Raw genomic sequence first — 19,312 nt, 5'->3', positions numbered from 1 at the left:
AGTTGGTGATTCCTGAAAAGGGCACAAGTTATCCATGGGATTCTGAGAGGAGGAGATGCTTCAAACCGGCCTGATAACCAGTGCTGTGATAGAGAAAAAGCGTCTCTGCTATTTCTTTGCACTCGCTCTCTCTCTTTTTTTAATCTCTTTCTCTCTGCTTTGAAACAGAAGTGAAGGAAAGCTGGCACAGAGCCAGCAAACTAAAATGGGAGTTGAGGAGGAGGAGAAGCCTAGCAGAAAGACCTACTCCAAACAAACATTTTCCAATAAAGCTATCTGTCAGGCACACACCCCTCTCCTCCTCACCCAATTGAGCTTGATGGCAGCCCATTATAACTGAAATAAACAGCTTAGGGAACACCTCTGTGACAGGAAAGGATGGCGCGTTCAGGGCCTTAGGAAGAACACTTCAGCATTTATTAGAAACAAGCTTGTTTTAGCTTGATAAATCATGCTCATCGTGCTCAGAAGTGATTAGGACTTTATCAAGCATACATGAATGCTCCAAAGTACTTAACAAATGCTTCTGCTTAAATATGTACTCAATAGCATGTAATAACACAGTAACATAATGCAGCTCAGTATGAAGTCAAGTGGTATGGCTCGGACTAAAAATAAAATTGAGATGAATAATTCAAGCTTTGGACAATGGCTTGACAAGATTCCTATTAGCCTTACTTGGAGGATATCACTAACCTATTCTACTGCATATGGTGACAAGCAGCTCCCCGACAGTTTTTGAGTCGTCCACCATGATGGTTTTGACTGCGCCGTCCAGCATTTTGATCTTTTGCGGCCTTTGTTTCTTCTTATACTCCAAAACATCCTGAGAAGACAGGAGAGAAAGCACAATGACATCCACGACCCCCCTGACTGTTCTCGGCAGTAAACCACAATCACTCCCAGCAAGCAGCGAGGCATAAATATCTACGTTACCTCTAGAAATGTAAATCACTTTAAGAGGTAATAAGTTACACTGACAGTTCTCCACCCCAAACTATATGACTTAATCTTACTCCATTTCGCAGCATGTAATAATCCAGGGTTCTTCCAGACTCGAGCCAGATTCCCTTCCTGGGGTCATCGTCAGACAGGAAGAGGCCATAATCTGACGCTGAAAAACACGGTCAAACACAGCATGCAAATGTAAATGCATATAGATGTCGATTAATGTGAATATCATTTTTCTAAGTCATCCACCAACCTTGTCCTGTCTGGGCTTCTGGGACTCTCTCTCTGATGATCCTGCAGGCGTCGTACACAGGCGTGGACGGTTCGAACTGCATCGTCTTCACCACATTGCACTGGCGTACGCAGATCTTTAGTGACAAAGCCACCATCTTGGTAGGTAGTTTAATGGCCTCACCGACCAACACACCTGGAAAATACAGAAGTAGAAACATAATGTAAGGGTCCGAGTGTTTAAAGTCATACTGCTGGCTAAAATCCTAAAATATACGGCCTTATCAACAAGGAATTATTAAAATGTCCTGTTTTAAAACAAAGTGTAAAGAGGTACTCCCAGATGTAAAATAGAACATCACAAAGCACAGAAGAAATCATCACAATCATCGTCTTGGCGACATTTTGACATTTAAAATTGAATGTGTGTATTAGGCCGTACCGCCGCATCAGCAGCTTATCATTATTCCCTGCTGATCTGCTGATATTAAAGGGTTAAATGCATGGGGAGCCTCTGCCTGATTGCGGTGTGTGTGTGTGTGTGTGTGTGTGTGTGTGTGTGTGTGTGTGTGTGTGTGTGTGTGTGTGTGTGTGTGTGTGTGTGTGCGCGTGTGCAGAGTTTTCTGAACCAAGGCAAGCGACATAACCTTTCAGCAGCAAAAGGCAAATTTGTGCAAATCTCTCTAATCGTCAGCAATAACAGGAGCTGAGTCAAAACACAGAAAATGACATTCCACCGCTGCATCATTATTCGCTCTTCTCCTGGCTTGCACTCTGCCCCAGAAGCCGACTCCACAGTGAGACAAATCAGTGGGTGTTTTATCACATACTGCAATTAGGGTGAATCAATTCAGATATTCTCAGACTCATATGCGCAAAAATAGGAAAGAACCTGATACTGCAGAGCGTTTCTCCTCTTCTCCGACCTTGGCTTCAACAGGAGGAGGGATGAACATGATAAATAGGGCCATCTATACCTCATTCTTAACCACATTATAGACCTAAAATCCAGTTATTAAATTTTTCTGTGACACATTCCAAGCTGACCAATCTATCTCGGAGAAGATGAGGATATCAGCATAGATTCAACTTCAAGTTCTGAACTGTTGTTTATTATAGTATTATAATATAGCTCTCAAACTAATGATTATTTTCATGGTCAATGAATCAGTCTCCATTAATTGAATAATTGTCCATAAATATCAGAATATTGTGAGAAATGCCCTTCACAATTTTTCAAAACCCAAGTTGCCATATTCAAATTGCTTGTTTTGTCTGACCAATGGTCAACAACACAAATATATTTGAATAAATATCATAGAAGACTTGGGAAACATTTGAGAAACTGGAAGGAATGGAAATGTGTGTGTTTTTCGCTTGTAAAAATGACAAACTAATTGATTATCACAATAGAATTAATCAATAAATCTACTTATTGTTTCAGCTTTTCTGTGTTCCAAATTCTACTTCAACCCTAAAAGAATTTTAGTATTTCTTTCCATGGCAAAAGTTCAAGTATTCACACTGACACGATACAGATCTCAGCCACACTTGGAAACAAAGAGTTTTCTTGTGCTCAGAATTCACAGCTCATCCATAGGCCCCTTTGAGCCTGAGCACAGAAAATCTTAGAGGTGAATTTTCTATAATGATGGAGTTGTGAATGAGCCCACCTGTGACTGTGGCTCTATCGGGGCCATGGGTTCCTCCTCAAAAGCCCCTATGCCTCCCTGAGTTGTTCCTCAGACAAAGTGGGAAGGACAAGCACAAAGAAGAAGGGGTAATGGCGCTGCATGAGCTGTCCCCTCTACAGGCTGGCAGAGAAGCCCCACCGTGTTTTTGTCATCCAGCTCTTCCGCAGATACTTTCTTCTAGACAAGCAGCTTGAGACCAGACTGACAACACGACAGGCTGCATATGCGCTCGGAATATAGACTCACGGATAACGGATGTTTGTATTTTTGTAGAAGTTTTGCAAGATTTTTAGACGGCAGGTACATCTCTGCCAAAACAACTATATTACCTCTGACAACGGGTATTTGCTAATAATTAGTCTGTCTACTGCTAGAGCAACAGTCACTTTGGTATCTGTTGTGAGTAGCATCAGTCACTTCAGAGCATAAGCACTGCAGAAACCACATGATGAAACCCAAGAGGATAATGATAATCCCTGAGCTTACAGTAGTGTGAGAGCACATTTTTCACTACGATGCTCATGCAAACACTCCAATGCAGACAGCTCCTCATTAGCTCTGCTTTACAGTAGGAGGATCCATGTCTGAGAGAGGAGCGATGAGAAACACTTAAATGATATCTGTTGAGCCTTATCTATTTTATTACCTTTTTCTATATCACCAGGTAGACCTAAAAATGTCATTTCAAAACACTATCTCCCATGACAATCACTAGTCCATCAGAAAAGAGTCCTGCTTTGAATTAGTTGCCACTACTCTAAATATTAAGACATGAAAACGGCCAAAGAGCAGCCAAACATGGACAATTCAATAGAGACCAGGGAAGGCAGGAGCCATCTGGAGAGGATACGGCTCTAGTGATTGACTGTAATATCAGCAGCGGCACAGAGCCCGAGAGTAACAACTGCTGCCATCACTGTACCAGTCCATCACACAACAACCAAGGAGGATTACTTCAACAGCGTTGGTCCAGGCCTGAGCAGTTTGTTCGGACCAGTCTTCCAAAATCTTCCAATATAACAAAGCACGTTAAGCAGAGTGAGCGTCCAGAACACAACAGGGTGTGAATGAGAAAGAATAACATTCTTTCAATGACACCGTGCAAACAATGCTGTACAGGGGTGCCTCAATTTTGTGGTTTTTATGTAATCAATACCAGAGTAAATGCTTGTGTGTTTTACATGCAGTGTGGACGGGAAGATGTAAGACATGCAGAGTACAACAAAAGCCAAGATCAATTGTTCTGAGATACGCCTGAGCTACATGGAGCCACAGCCATGATTTCAAACGGTGAAACATGCAGGCTCTTTACATCTGCTTCGAACATGTTCACTGCAAAAATCATATGGCAATTATTGGACAGCATTTTGCACCCATACTATGAGAGACTGTCCGCTGCCAATCAGATGTCAAGGTGCCATTGTCTCTTTAATCAATTCATACTTTGTATTTTTTGGAATACAAGATATGTTCTCTTAACAAACGAGGATCCATGAGGACAGTGCAAATACCTGTGCTGGTTACTTATTCATTTCAAAATGAACTGTAGAATATTCAGAGGAAAATAGAAAGCAACTTGAGTTACATTAGATGGGAAAATAACAACAAATTCATAGGTAATTCCTTATACTTAAAACAGCAAATCTAAACCATCCCCCCACATTGTTATAGGATTTTCAAGGTCAGCCCATTAAACTGAGATCACGGGAGGAACAGTAATGATTCCCCGGTAAACAAGGCGTTGTACACTCTTTCTGCTTCAGCAGCATTTGGGAGTAGAGACCGAAATAGAGATGCAGATGCAGACATTTCGTCTTACTTACACAAACAGCCACTCTGGAAAAATAACCCAAAGCTTAATTGAAATAGCCAGTGAAGAAGCAATAAATACAATGCCGGCTGCCTTCACTGAATTGGCTGTATTATCTCCAGCCTGGTGGACTATTATTATTGTTTAAATTAAGCATGTAGTATGTCGATGGCATCGAATGGAGGGCTGAGAGTAATTCCGACCTCAGCAGTTCTCAGGACTGTTGAGAACAGCAGGATTAAAGCATGTGTGAGTTGAGAAAATGCGAGTTTGCTAAACTGCTCGACACCACACCTTCTTTTTTTCCCCTCTTTACATCCTGCACTGCCACTCAGAGCACAACATCAGCCATTTATATTCTCCCTGTCTCAGTCAAAGCAAGGTCGGTCATGCAGGACAGCAGTATGTCTCTGGAGACCATTACGTTTTCCTGGAACACAGACGATGAAGGGTCACAATAACAGCAAACAAGGCTTGTTGTTATGATCATTTGCATATTCAAATCCAATTTTCATGCAACCCAGGCGCTATATTTCTGTACAACTCCACAACAGAGAGATGTGCCAAGGTCAGGTGTGTCATTTCCACCAGATGTGAAAGCTGTTTCTAAATCTAATAATCTAATGATCATTTTCACCGCTTCGCATCCAAATTTGCATTTACTGAATCAGAGCACTAACAGCGCACAAGAGGTAGGCATTAACCAATCATAAATCATCATAAATACATCTTTATTATGAGTGTGAGGCATACATGATTTACAACTACCATATAGCAAATTATTATACATATATTTAATAGCCCAGGGCTGTAACACAAGTAGCAACATGGGGCCAGACAGACGTCATTCTGTCAGATTGCCTTCCCCACATTAATAATATGAGGATGATATGATTATGGTACAACGATGCAGAAAGTCAAATATTCTTAAGCCGCCAAAATAATTATTGATGGAACAGGTTTATTCTTTTACGAGGTGTGGAAGGTGCAAAAATACAACGATTGAAGTTATTTCTTTATTGCTTTAATATCACAATTTCCACTAATTATCACTTTCTTTTCAGATATTAGATATAAAACTAAGCACTCCCGTTGGTACATTGCCAAATGTCCACTTTCTTATGCCTTGCAGAAACTATATTATTTTCTTTATCAAGATATCCTTGTGCTCGTCTACTTGCAAAGAACACCCACTGAATCTGGAGTCTACCTGAATGAATTCAAATAATTAATAAGTCAAAGGCTTTCGCCCTTCACCATTATCATTTCCTCCATAGGTTTCATAAATTAATTAATCATTGCTCCAGCTGAACACAACGATCACAGGGCCGACCCTTGCCATTTAAAATTCACCAGGATTACTATAAACAAGTTCTCATAATATAAGTGGCTTGCATGGTATTATTTCACTTAATACAGTGTGAGTCAAGCAGAGGTTCATTTTTAAAAGGCATCAAACTCATGCTCAAAAATTAGAGACACTCACAGTTACAGTGACTTCCTTTTTTTCAGCCACAATTAAAAATGAGCCTTGCCGCTATGACCCAGTCTTTGGACTGCAGGCTTTGCTCCTGGGCGACACACTCTGCCGCTGTAATGCAATTTGAGGGTATGGATGCTGACAGAAATTATGAATCTTGCCCTTGTCGCGGGGAGGGAGAGAGCGGCTCCTCTTACGCTAAAAATATCCAAGGGAAGTAGAGCGTCCTCCAGCAGCACCGTTTCAAAAGGATCCAGAGCAGAAGCAGCAGTGCAACAAATGTAACTGTTTCCTACTGCTCGTTAAAGACAATGCTATTCACTAAACTGACAATAGTAGCAGATTAAGGATGTTCTATTAATTCTTAAATTGTAATTCTTGAAGATTAGATGGCAAATCCTTCAGTAAATTGAGAGATTTTAGGAGTGGGCATCAAATGTACCTGGCTCAGTAACATTACTATTGACACAGCTACTAGAGGAGGAGAGCTCCACCCAACAGCTGCAGTCAGTCAACCAATGAACAAGTCTTTCAGTCGGTCAGTCAGTCAGTCCACTCAGTCGGGGGGGGGGGGTGTGGTTACTGGTGGCTCAGACAGATGTTGCCCAAACATTTTTCTTTCATTACATACACTGATGGATGCAGATCAGCCTGAAACAACAAAGGACTCAGCCCACAATGATTCAATTAGCATTATCAACCATATTTTTAACCATAAATCTCTGTAAGAACATTAACAGTATGACGTCCACTACCCTGCATCTGGTTCACACTGAAAACTACGCCAGACGAAGTGATGTAATGATATGAAACAGGTAACATGTTTGGAATCAATATTAAAAATAATTTGAGTCCAAAGAATATTTTGATACAAAATAAGATAAAAATATATTGTATTTATTATAAAACATTAGTTAAACAATGTATTATAAAACCTCCCATCAAATACTCTCAGTATTAGTGAAGTGATCTTTTTTATGAATGAGGCCGGATCTCACAAATTAAACCCACTATGGGTTAATTTCTCTTTTATTAACATTGTGATATTTTTCTTTTCACACCACAGTATATGTGGGTATGTAATTGCTGTATTTATGATTACAATGAGACTAAAAGACTGAAGTGGTGCTTGTCACGTGGCCTTAACCACTCAATCCGCACAGCTTTGCCATTACACACTGTTCACTGCATATGTACGGATGGTTTGATCTCAACATACCACAGTATGTTCAAGGTGGAAGCCATTTATTCTGCTCAATTACATATAATTAAAACCAGAAAAAATGCAACAGATTTCCAATTTTTGTTAAATAGTCTATAATATAACCAACATATAATACACTGTAGTATAAAGGGCAACCTCACCTATGTCAAATGAAATACATCAGCGCTAACACACTGTGTCATAATAACCATAATTAACCAAAATACAGTAGATAACAAACTAGTGTCACTGCAAATGTGTTTTACAGCTCAACCAACACACATTTGCATTTTGAGTTTTTTCTCACAGAAACAAACAAAAGGACAGCTTCAATTGAACCTTAATTTGTAGGAACTCCTGAGTGTTTGGCACAGTGAACATGATTTAAATCAGCCTTCTCTCCCTCCTCTTAGATGTGTTTTGTACCTATAGACATGTGTGTTGTTTGTTAATCGACAAACTGACCTGGAAGCTCACGTTTGCTTGTCGTCTGAGATTGAACTTGTGTGCCATCAGTGAAGTGTAATCAGCTCTATGGATCCCACCAATCACAGAATATCACTATTAACTAAGGAGATGACACTATGTGAGAGGCAGACATTTACAATCCCATGGCTTGTACTTTTCCATAAATTATTTTTAAGCGATTGTGCCTCTTTTTCATTTCTTAATAATTCGAACCATCCCATGAATAATGAGCATCAGATCTGTAAAACATCTGTAAAACACCAGAACATCTTTTCAGTTACCATTTAACAGCTGTACAGAATGTTTCTGAATTTTGTTATTACACTGAATGACTATTTCTAATTCAGCATCACTACATCCTCATCAAATGTCTATTTCTCATGGCTGATAAAGTATGCATCTACCCAAAAAAGGATTGAATTTCAACAGATTGCAAAATCAAACCAAATCTAAAAGAGTGCCCTCCTATAGATTCCTTCAGTCGTGTGTCTCAAAGCAATATGGAGACTTAGAGTAATTAGCCTGCTGTTTCTACTGTGTACTAAACATCCAGATAGTAGGACCACTGTAGGTGCCAGCAACACAGTATGACATAATTGAAATGCTATTTCATCAAATGCAGACAGACAGACACAGGGAGATTAAAGAGTATCAAGGAAGGACTCAGCAGACTTGACAGTAATTAGTGCACGAATATGTAAGTACAAGGCAGACGAAGAGAAGGCTGGTGAAATCATTGCATCACAATTACAAAAAGGTCACAGTTAAGATGCCAAACCCGCTCTCAGCGTTGATATGGCTCGCTACACCATGCAACAAAATCAAACTGATGCAGCCCTCTCCTCATGAAAGGCGGCAGCTTGCAAAATACTTTATCATACAACGGAGTCTGACTAAACATGTGAAAAATGAACACAATATTGTATCAACTGTACATCAAATCACAGGGAAGTAAATACAGTACAATAGGTAGAAGGTGAGGGGAATGTGGGAGTTAGTGTGCATAAAAAACACTCATATACACAAACCAAACTAATATTATATATTTTATTTATGCCTGAGTAGTAGTATTAGACAACACACCTCTGGCTCCCACAATCAGTATATTCTGCCTGAAGTGTCATGTCGTGTAAATCAGGAGACAATCCAATCTAAGGTCTGCGCTGCCTCCCAAAGTATGAGCCTCTCTCTCATACTTCAGACTGCCTTCTACCACCAGCATGCTGATTACAGTATCAAGAGCGGCGGAACGGAACATACACTGGCTCCTCTCCAAAAGCGTGATACACAGAGGGACTCTATCAGCATTTTATATCCTCTGGCAAGCTGTAAAGGGAGAAACCTGACACACGAAGGCGGAGATTCGCTGTTCTGGCTCTTAAAGCAAAACCAAACATTCAGCTAAGAACGCCACAAGCAGACGTATCAGTTTAATCGTGAGATGCAGTTCCTATTATTATCTCGTGCACAACGTCTTATTATCTGCACTCTTAGTAAGCTTAGCGGAGCATTAGATTTACCACTTACCAAGATGTTAAAGTATAACCACATCAAAGAGGTCTCTGTAACAATAAAATCTCCTGTTGATGCTGAGTGAAACCATGTTGTTGCATGAGATGAGGTTCAGAGAGAGGCCATGTTGTTGGCCCATTGTTTCCAGATCAGCAGCTCCTGCCCACAGTTGCCATGGCTGCTGCTGTGCCCACCTTTTCCTGGACATATAAGGCTGGACAGCAGCAGCAGCGGCGGCCACATCCACTCTGCCCTCAGGGCCGCGGTTGCAACTGCTTCCAGGGTCATCTGGATGTAGGGTGCACTCTGCAGTGATTTCAGGACTTTGACTAAAGTCAGCTTCTAAATGTCGAGCCACCAAGGTCAAAGAGGGAGCTTTGGCAATGTCAAAGGCTGCTATATCTGTACACAGGACATGACTATACTGTAGAATCCTGGGTTTCATCCAGAAAGGCCTCTCAGCTATCCTGTCATAAGTACATGGAAATGTTCGACAGAAAGAGAGATTGAGGGAGTTGACTTTGATTCACTTTGATAGAGCGTGTCTGAAAAATGAAAATACCTTTTTGTGAAAGTGTCACTTCAGTTTAAGTGCTTTGTTGAAGGTTCTGCAGATAATCATAATGTAACATGCTGCACTGTGAGAATGAAAAACTGTCTGTGATATTGTCTACCAGCGCATTGATCCCCACAGTGTAGTGGAGGAGACTTATTTGAACAAAGAAAGGCAGACAGAATGTACAAAGAAAACACTTAAGCAAGAATCACGCAATGAACCAAACCAGCTTTGTAGAGGACACTTTCAAAATGACAAATGATTGGTCAACATCTAAAACGAACAACAAAAGTGAGTTGAGAGCAAACTTTGTAAGGCCAAAGCAAACCGGAAAAAAAAGACATTATTCAGTTAACTTGGGAGTGCATTCCAAGCGCAGTATCATTGTGCGACTCCTTGCAGCTTTGTTTTTCTCTCAGCGAGGACTAAAAGCACTGGAGAGTCAAATGTTTAAATTGGCTAGAGAAGGCATGGACAACAATTTTCCCTCTGACAAATACTTTACACTTCACAAAGTTCTTCAAGCTGAGGCAGTGCGCAGGAGGCCAGTCGATAAATTGGAAGACTTTTCTGAAGAAAGTTTCAAAGACATACGTGTTTTTAACAAGATAGTTTTTCTGTTACATTCTACTGCAACAGTGAGGAGAGGTGCTATTTAGGATTAATGCATTTCACTCATTTGTGCTTTGCCATAGGAATATCCATTTGAGAGAAGAACAAATTTCATTTCATTTTTTTTAATTCAATAAACACAGTCATAGTAACGACAAGCACTTGATTGTGATTCTCTTCGAAACAGTGAGCATGTTTTCTTTATAAGATAGCATTCTCGAATATTGAAACGAGGACAAAAAGTTGGATTAAACATTATACGTATGTACATTTAACGATTTATATCAGCAAATAACATGTTTTCTGGTAATTCAGTAAATACACTAAAACATGTGGCAAGTAGTGTTGTATACTCTTATGTTAATTAAATACTAAACACATGAAAATGAAGAACTCAAAAATAAAAAATGAGTATTTCATATTCAATTAAAGACTTTAGTTAAAGAAAACAGATTTTTGAAAAATGTTTGTTAGTATGTGCTTATTATTATCAATTGAGATGATCCAATTGTATATCATGACATCTGATGATTTCATCATGATGATTCCATTAAAAAGATGATAAATTATCATATTGAATTATAACCACTCACAGAAACAACAGCGGTTACTTTCCACCGCTGGGATCTGGTTAGGACATGTAATACATCATCAAGTGAGACAAACTAGAATGTAAAACCAGGGACACAAAACCCCTCCCTCTTTCCAACCCTAAACTATGTCCAAGTGTTCTTGATTACTAGAAACAAACATCTCTGGCTTAAATCCGCCACACAAACATCTGGTCAACTAACCACCCACAGTCAACATGGATATCCTTAGCATATTGTTCAACAGGGTCGAGTGACGAGAAGCATCACGCTGACTACTTTAAATTCTTTCTGCGAACGCTTCCAGCTCAGAGCCGAGGGGACAGATGGGAAACACAGCGATCCACCTCTGGACACATCATGCAGCTGGACCCGTACTGAGATAGAAGAGCCACACGATACGGAGTGGAGCATGTAAGGGGGGCTGCCATGCCTAGTTAAGGACTCACAGGCTCACTATTTCATGCTCCACATCTGCTGGTTACCATAGCAACCCTGTTTTTTGGACAATTCCCAAGTCAGGTGACTTCTGTCGGCACCAGAAAAAAAAACGGGGCCTATTCTAAGCAGTGCAGAAAACATGAATGATAATACGCCCTGACTTTCATTAGTGGATCCTAAGATGGTTACTGAAGTTTCTTCAATAGTAACACATACTCAGTGTTTAAAGAGACAAACTGTCACTATTCCAGATCAACAGAAGTACTCACTCTGTGCTAAATAAAACCAGGGCACCAACAGGAGGGCAAAATGCAAAAGAGACACTATAATTACAACTGGATCACAATGTTTGTGACTCAGCAAAATGCAAGCTACAAAAGCAAAACAAAGACCTCTCCCATACACAGTCTGCAACATTTGTAAATACAGTCACCATTTAAGGAGTGTCACTTTGCCGTTTCTGCAGTTTTGTGAAGGTAAACTAAAGGAAAGTCTCATCTGTTTTTCATCGGTTCGTCATCATTTATGCTTCATCAGTGCAAAAACACAGTAAATTGCACAGTGCCGGATTTACTATTTACTAAATGAGTGTGAACCACAGTAAATGGATCAGAAACTCAGAAAAGAATGGCCGTATGTCAGAAGGGGCTTTACAATTACAAGCTGGTCATTATGACAGCATGGGTTCAGCTGAATATCCCAGCGTGGGTTTCATACAAACAGAAGTAGCGGAGCCGATCATTAGGAGCAGGCGTCTGCAGGGTGAGAGTCCCAGTAGCTCAGCTGGAGCCTGTGTGAGAGGTTCTCCATCTCACTGGGGAAGTCCAGAGGAAGCATGCCACAGGCCAAGCGCTCCCCAGTTCCCTCTCTTTAACCTGATTACTGTAATGAGCTTAGGGACCGTTGGATGCACAACATCTTATGTGGATGCAGACAAACACACTGCACTCACTCACTCACTCTATGCACTCTCCCTGGCAGCTCAATGCAAGGCCCATCACCAGACTCATAGCCAGCACAGCTAGATGGCTCATTGACCATATAAATCTTGGAGTAATGGATGAGAACAGGATATTGCAATTCGGCCAAAGGTGAAGTAGGTTTGAAGGGCAGTTCAGAGAAAGGTTGTCCAAATGCTAAGGAAATGATACAAGACAAAAGTATGACTAGGTGAAATGTGTGCATAAAGAAGTCCACAGTTACTAATCCCTTTCTTGAAGTAAATACTTTTGACATTCAAACCTTAATTTAAGCACTACACAACCCACAGACATTTTAATTCATACTGTGCCTCCTGCCAGGCGTACTTAAATCAAGGTGTGTAAACCTTTAGTCATTATTATAATCTATTATTACTATAATAAAACATATTGTAAACTGATTTTGACTTTGTGTCTGCACAATAATAAATGTGAAAGCTATATTATTTGAGTCATAAAAACTCAAAAGCACTTATTTCGGCTGTGCAAAGCTTTGTGTTCATGAATAGTTGGTTGACATTTAAAGCGATCTGACAAACCAACAACAGAGACACCAGGATGTAACCAACCCATAAATGTTATTAAGACATAGGTGAATGTTATTAGCATACATGTATTTTGATAAATGGTTTAAAGACATAGAATTTAGGATAAGTCCTGCATCTAAGTAGTATTTTATCAGGGATGGGGCTTTGGGAGACAGAGGTTTGATGAATTCCCCAAACATCCATCGACATCCTGCCAGGCTGTTGCACATGCGGCTCGTTCAAGTGTATCAAGCAGGTGCATGTTTGCTGGAGTGACATGGGAGTTATTCTGCAAGACACCAAGTGTGAAGTTGTTGTTGTTGTTGTAAAATATCTGCTTCCAGGTGCAGCTCTGAAATATGATTAATAGACTCAATGTAGTATATTCACAGTTGTTTTTGTTGACTAAATACCAGTGTACAAATACACAGTGGTGAAAAGATTCTCTCTTGTTGCAGCTTTTAAAAATGCTACGATAACCAGGTCATCAGGGAGCACCCAACAGCTTTAAAAGGAAATACAAATTTCCATTAACAATATAGTATGCAAATTATGCAAAGTATGCACAGCTTAGATGCATTTAACGCTGCAACTGGACCAAAGGTTCATGGGTTTGCTGAAAAACAACTGATACTGAGAAAACTTTGTTTTGCTCTAAAACTAGAATTGATTTATTTTGAGTTTATTATTCCATTTGTATAATTAATGTCCAAGGAGCCTGCAGCAAATTTAATAATCAAGCAGTCGTTTTATTAAGAAAACAAATTTAGTTGCATTGCTTCGGCAAAAAACAACATGGACATACCCGACCAAGACAGGACGAAGAGTGCAAGCTTAAGGCACTACTAGTAATTTTCAAAGCTACTGTGCATAACAACTTTGCAAAAAGTGAGGGTAGATTTAAACAGCAGTGTGGGAGGTCCTCTGCAATCACTGTGTTTATACATAAGTTTCATAATATTCTTACTCACGTTTTATGGCATAAAGATTTTTCTCAATAAATACAATTTAACCCTAGTAACCAACCCTTTAACCCAATTAGTTTGAAAGATTTACAAATAAAGAGCTTAAAAAACCCCTCTGGAAACCTGGGTAAGGTATTTAGATGGTTCAGTGACCAACATGTACTTCACTAGGGCAGTTATTTTCCTCCATGCAATCAGAGCATAATCAAGTCTGTTACCCCGCCCCTCAAACAGAGCTATTAGTGAAGGACAACGTGAAAGTAAGAACACTTCTCAAATTGACAGAAACTGTGAGATTATTCTGTCTTTGAAGAAAATCATTTTATGGCTTATACTATGCTGATTAAAAATACATGCAACAATTCAGACAGCCTTGGTATGGGCTGTATAATGGTATTCCCTGAGGGGGCAATCAGATGAAGATGAGGTGTGATTGATGCTAACAAGCAAAAACAGAATTTGTTACTGACTGACTTCCATTTGGAAGAATTCTACAAAGCTCTCATCACTGTCCCTTAAATGACACCACTCACTATTTCACAGTTCTGCAGTTTTATTCTCCTTCATCTTCCACTAGAGACACAGGATTTCCCAAAGTGGCACAAAAACATTATCTGTTTTGGGTTTGTGTGTTGGTCCGACGAACATATATATATTGTAACAAAATAATTGAGCCCGGAGCCAGCACATGGCTCTGCAACTCCATGTTACTGAAACTCAAGCCCATTAGAAAAAAAGAAAGCTTTTCTCTGTCTTGATTTACCAAAAATCCACTCAATGATCTGTAAAGGACACATATCCTGAGGGAATGAAAAGGACCCCTGGTGCACTATGCAGACTCTACAAGCGGTGATGATGGCACAAAAAGACATTCCAACCCTGACATCTCGACTACAGAAAGTAACAAAGAACCATTACATTTTGCATCACAATATCCACTTATACCGCAGTGTTTCCTAAATGATCAAACTTGCATTCATAATGACTACAACTATAACATCTGTAGTTAGGATTACTGTAGTAGCACAAAAGTAACACATCTACCTGCCACAGTTGTTACGCTAATCTCAGTTTCCTTTATCAAGTCCTGTCCACAGGAGAACAGGCACATTTGTAAGACACTGCAGCTATGGAAAATTATTTGAAGCCTTGTGTCTTTCTGTTCATATCAGATGGCTTTTTCTCACTAAAGCAACTCAGACAAAAAAATTGAACTGTAGCAGCGACAGTGTTATCACTTCTGTCTGAGAACCAATTTTCCACCAATGTGACTGAGGCTCTGTACACGAAAATACAAAAAGTGAAGTATACAAAGAAAAAATGCTGTATAGAATTTGACAGATGACATTTACAATACAGAGGGTGTCCTTTGAAAGAATATATTCTACTCTATTTTTAGACACGCTCGCAATACGACTCTGTGGACGGCACTGTAGGTCGGTCGGTCCACCACTTTGATCCAGACTGAAATATCTCAACAACTATTGGACTATTAGTCATGGTCCCCAGATGATAAATCCTAATAACTCTGGTGATCACTTGACATTTCATCTATGGTAGCACCATCATTGGGTCAAAATCTAAATTTGTCCAATAGTTTGGTCTATGACCAAATACCTGCAAAACTAAAGCAATTCCCATCAGCCATGGCTGAACTTTGTGTTTAGTGCCAATAAGCAAATGTTAAGATGCTAACAAGTCAAACTAAAACGGTCAACATTATACCTAATAAACATCAGCATGTTAGCATTATGATTGTGAGCATGTTAACATGTGTTGACATTAACATTGAGCTAAAAGGTAACACCCTTACATGGTCACTAGCACGGCTTTAGTTACATGTTTTGGGACAATAGAGCATAAAACCAACTATCTGAGAAAATGCATTTCATTTAACATTACTTCACAGAGTTCACCTGTCTCTGATATTGAACTTTTGGTACTTGTACAGATTTTTTTGAAAAGCTCATTCCAACTACTTCAGATAACTGAATGTGACTTTGATGTAGAAGTGTACAAAAGTCTCTTTCATAGCATATTTTCATCATCTGCTTCTGATTTCTGGCTATGGCAAGTTAATTGCTCACTCAGCTGAACAGATTTTCCCACTACACACGGCAAGACAGACTTTACACTTCAAAATATAATTTAATTCAGCATGACAACATGATATCTCATCATAGCAATAAATTACACATTTTAATGTGGCTGATTGTCACAGAGGTCATTCTCAGGGCAGGGTATTGCTGATTGCTGTCAGTTATGAGTGACCCAGCTACTGTGTAGCTCAGCAATTTGCTGTGGAGTGTCACGCTTTCTGTGATTCCCTTAATTGCCTCAATGAATTCTGCAACCAAAGCACACAACTCATTAATGCTGACACAGACTTCTAATTAGTTAAGTGGGGGCATTCAGCCAGCCGATAATTTGAATTCTTATTATTTCTGCTTTTTGAGTAACTACAATAACATTTCATTATCTGCACTTAACACAGCACCTACATCAACAGCCTATTAGGAATGAATGTCATTTTCATTGACAGCTTTTTGCAATTTATCGTTAATTGAGAAATGCAACGATAGCACAGATGAGAACATGGCAATCATCTGCCACAGAGAGAGAGAGTGTGGATTTGAATTTCAATATAGACTAGGTGAAAGCAAAGAATCAGGACATCAAACGCAATTAAAAAAAACTCTTTATACACAGCCATCAAAGATGTGATTATCTACCGGAGTTGGACATCCTCTTATCCTTTACATGCTATTTATCCTCACATGTCCTCATTAAAAATCTATTCTGAAGAACATCTGGGCATCATCAATTTATCATTTCATGTATCTATTTTTTTTTATCCCTTGCGGATCAAAAGTTTTTGCAATTGATAGAATGAACTAGGCACCAGCAAGGATTTAATTCACTCATTTGTCCAAAACACTATTAACAAACTTTTATGTTGACTGAAAGGCAGAAAATGTGCTCAGAAAACGCAGGAACAAAAGAGGAACAGTGGGCAAAAGGGCCGACAACACAGGAACACATTTAATATTGGATCCATAATGATATGTTGCATTTATGAATTCAAATTTCATAAATGCAACAGGCCAATTCCTTGTATTCCAGTTAGGGCAAGATCATAAAGTGCACTGTCACTTTGATCTATTTTGATCTATATAAGGCTTTTGCAGTTCCCTTCACTGGCACAAAATGGAGGACATTAGCACGTTGTGTTGAAGAGACCAAATAAGAAGCAAGCATTTTGGATTCCTTACCAATGTACATCACAATAACGGTAAGGCTCTTATCTAAATTTGTAAAATGCAATTACCTTACAGTAGAAAAATATGAGGAGTCAGCTGTAAGCTTGTAACCAAAGTAAGCCAGCGATGCACAGCGACTGAATGGAACAGTTCCGGCTCTACAGCGTAGTTAAGGATTATAAATTTGAACAAATTGTGTGTCAGTTCATTCATCAGACTTGTTTTATTTTAATGGTGACAGCCCTGGTGGATATCAGGAGAATATTCCTGTTGTATAGTAAGTCAGGAGGCAGACTCTCAGGCAGTTTATCGGGTTAAAGGTTGAAACTACACAAGTTAAAACACCACAATTCCCAAATTGAGCAGCACATGATTTCAAGACCGAACGGGATCTCTCACAAAAAACCTTGAAGCATTTGCATGGCTTAAACCCATAATGTGCTAGAAGCATTGGAGTACAGAGTTTTAAAATACCCCAATTGTTTTCAGTGCTTTAACAAGGAAATACACTTAAGGCGTTTCAGTGCATCTGCTCCAAACTTGACTGGATGAATGAGTCAGAACTGATGCTTCTAATGTCCCGCCTGCAGTGGGCCACACAAGCGTTTCAAATTATGGGCATCAAAAATGATATCCAGGGCATTTAGTCCTGAACACTTTAACATTACAGTACCTTGAGGGGAAATACAAAGGGGAGAAGCTATTTCAACTGATAAAGCCAGAAAACAAACAACACTTATTAGTTTGTGCGTGGCAATATTTCATGTGTAGCTCGCAATACTGTGTATTGACAGACAGAATGTGCTCCAGGACACTATGGTGCACACGCATGCATAAAGCATCTTAGAATACCAGAGAGATTGTACAGGGACTTTCAACACAATGTTGTTTTTTAATTTGTAATAGGGCTGCACTAAGGCTGGGCAATATATCAATATTATATGGCTATCGTGATGTGATACTAGATATCGTCTTAGATTCTGGATATTGTGATTTGGCTTAAGTGTTTTCTTTTTCTAGTTTAAAGATTGCTTTAAGATAAGATAAGATAATCTTATCTTATCAGTGAAGTGATGTCATTTTCTGAGCTTACCAGACTGTTCTAGCTGTTCTACTGTTTGCCTTTACTCACTTAGTCATGTTTTTCATAAAACTGATGATTATCTATCAAAAATCTCATTGTGTAAATATTTTGTAAAAGCACCAATAACCAACCCTATGATATCGTCACAAAATCGATATCGAGACATTTGATCAAAAATATTGTGATATTTGATTTTCTCCATATCGACAAGCCCTAGCTGCAACTAAAGATTACTTTTTTATGATGAATATATTGATTAATACATGTATCATTTAGTCTATAGAATGTCTGAAAAGGTCTTAATTCCCACAATGCTTTTGGGACTATTGGCAAGCTGGAAGCTTTAGTATTTTTTCTTCTCAAATTACTAAAAAAAGTAATCAATTATAATCATGTTCAGTGATTAATTTCCTGTTGATCATCAAATCAAAAGTTGTTTAAGCACTGGATTGCAACACACTGCACTCAATAAACAACACATTGACCTTTTCTTTTCTTTAAAACTAAACTGAACTGCAGTTCAAGCATGTAATAATACAACCAAAGAAAGTTTACAATGCAGTAAACGTGAAGATATTTCAGCCCTGATGAGATAAGCAACAACCAACTGCTTTTTTAACAGTTTAAATTAAGGTTAATTCAATTTGTTTGAAATAGCACACATTCATCAGTAACAACCAGTCATTGATTCTACCACTAATAGGAAAGACGGACAGGCAGACTGCAGGCACTGGGTGAACACATCGGTATGAAGGCAGGCGAGCATGCAGGCAGGCAACGAATTGTGCCCTCCTCTGTTCTATAATAACTGGACAACCCATCCATTTCATTGTTGCCTCTCCGCAGATCTCTGACAGGGAGAGGCATCATCCGACTCATTGGCAGAGATGTGTGGGAGAGAAAAAAAGAACCTGCCAACCTCCACATCCAGCTCGGGATAACAAGAT

General features: G+C 39.3%; 1 protein-coding gene across 1 annotated transcript in view; it reads right to left on the bottom strand.

Moving 5' to 3' along the window:
- tln2b (talin 2b) overlaps positions 1-19,312 on the bottom strand; it is a 76,281-nt gene that overhangs the window by 44,612 nt on the left and 12,357 nt on the right. Inside the window, exons 2-5 of the mRNA XM_054619266.1 lie at positions 1,205-1,378; positions 1,017-1,114; positions 697-826; positions 1-12 (exon numbers count right to left, since the gene is read on the bottom strand). The exon at positions 1-12 is cut by the window's left edge and continues 144 nt beyond it. Coding sequence (XP_054475241.1) covers positions 1-12; positions 697-826; positions 1,017-1,114; positions 1,205-1,340 — 376 coding nt within the window. The 5' untranslated portion in view covers positions 1,341-1,378. The remainder of the gene's footprint in view (positions 13-696; positions 827-1,016; positions 1,115-1,204; positions 1,379-19,312) is intronic.

The sequence above is a fragment of the Anoplopoma fimbria genome, chromosome 19 (genome assembly GCF_027596085.1).
Source record: "Anoplopoma fimbria isolate UVic2021 breed Golden Eagle Sablefish chromosome 19, Afim_UVic_2022, whole genome shotgun sequence".
Classification (NCBI taxonomy): domain Eukaryota; kingdom Metazoa; phylum Chordata; class Actinopteri; order Perciformes; family Anoplopomatidae; genus Anoplopoma; species Anoplopoma fimbria.
Note: the sequence above shows the minus strand (reverse complement) of the source record. Positions and strands in the feature narration are given on the sequence as shown.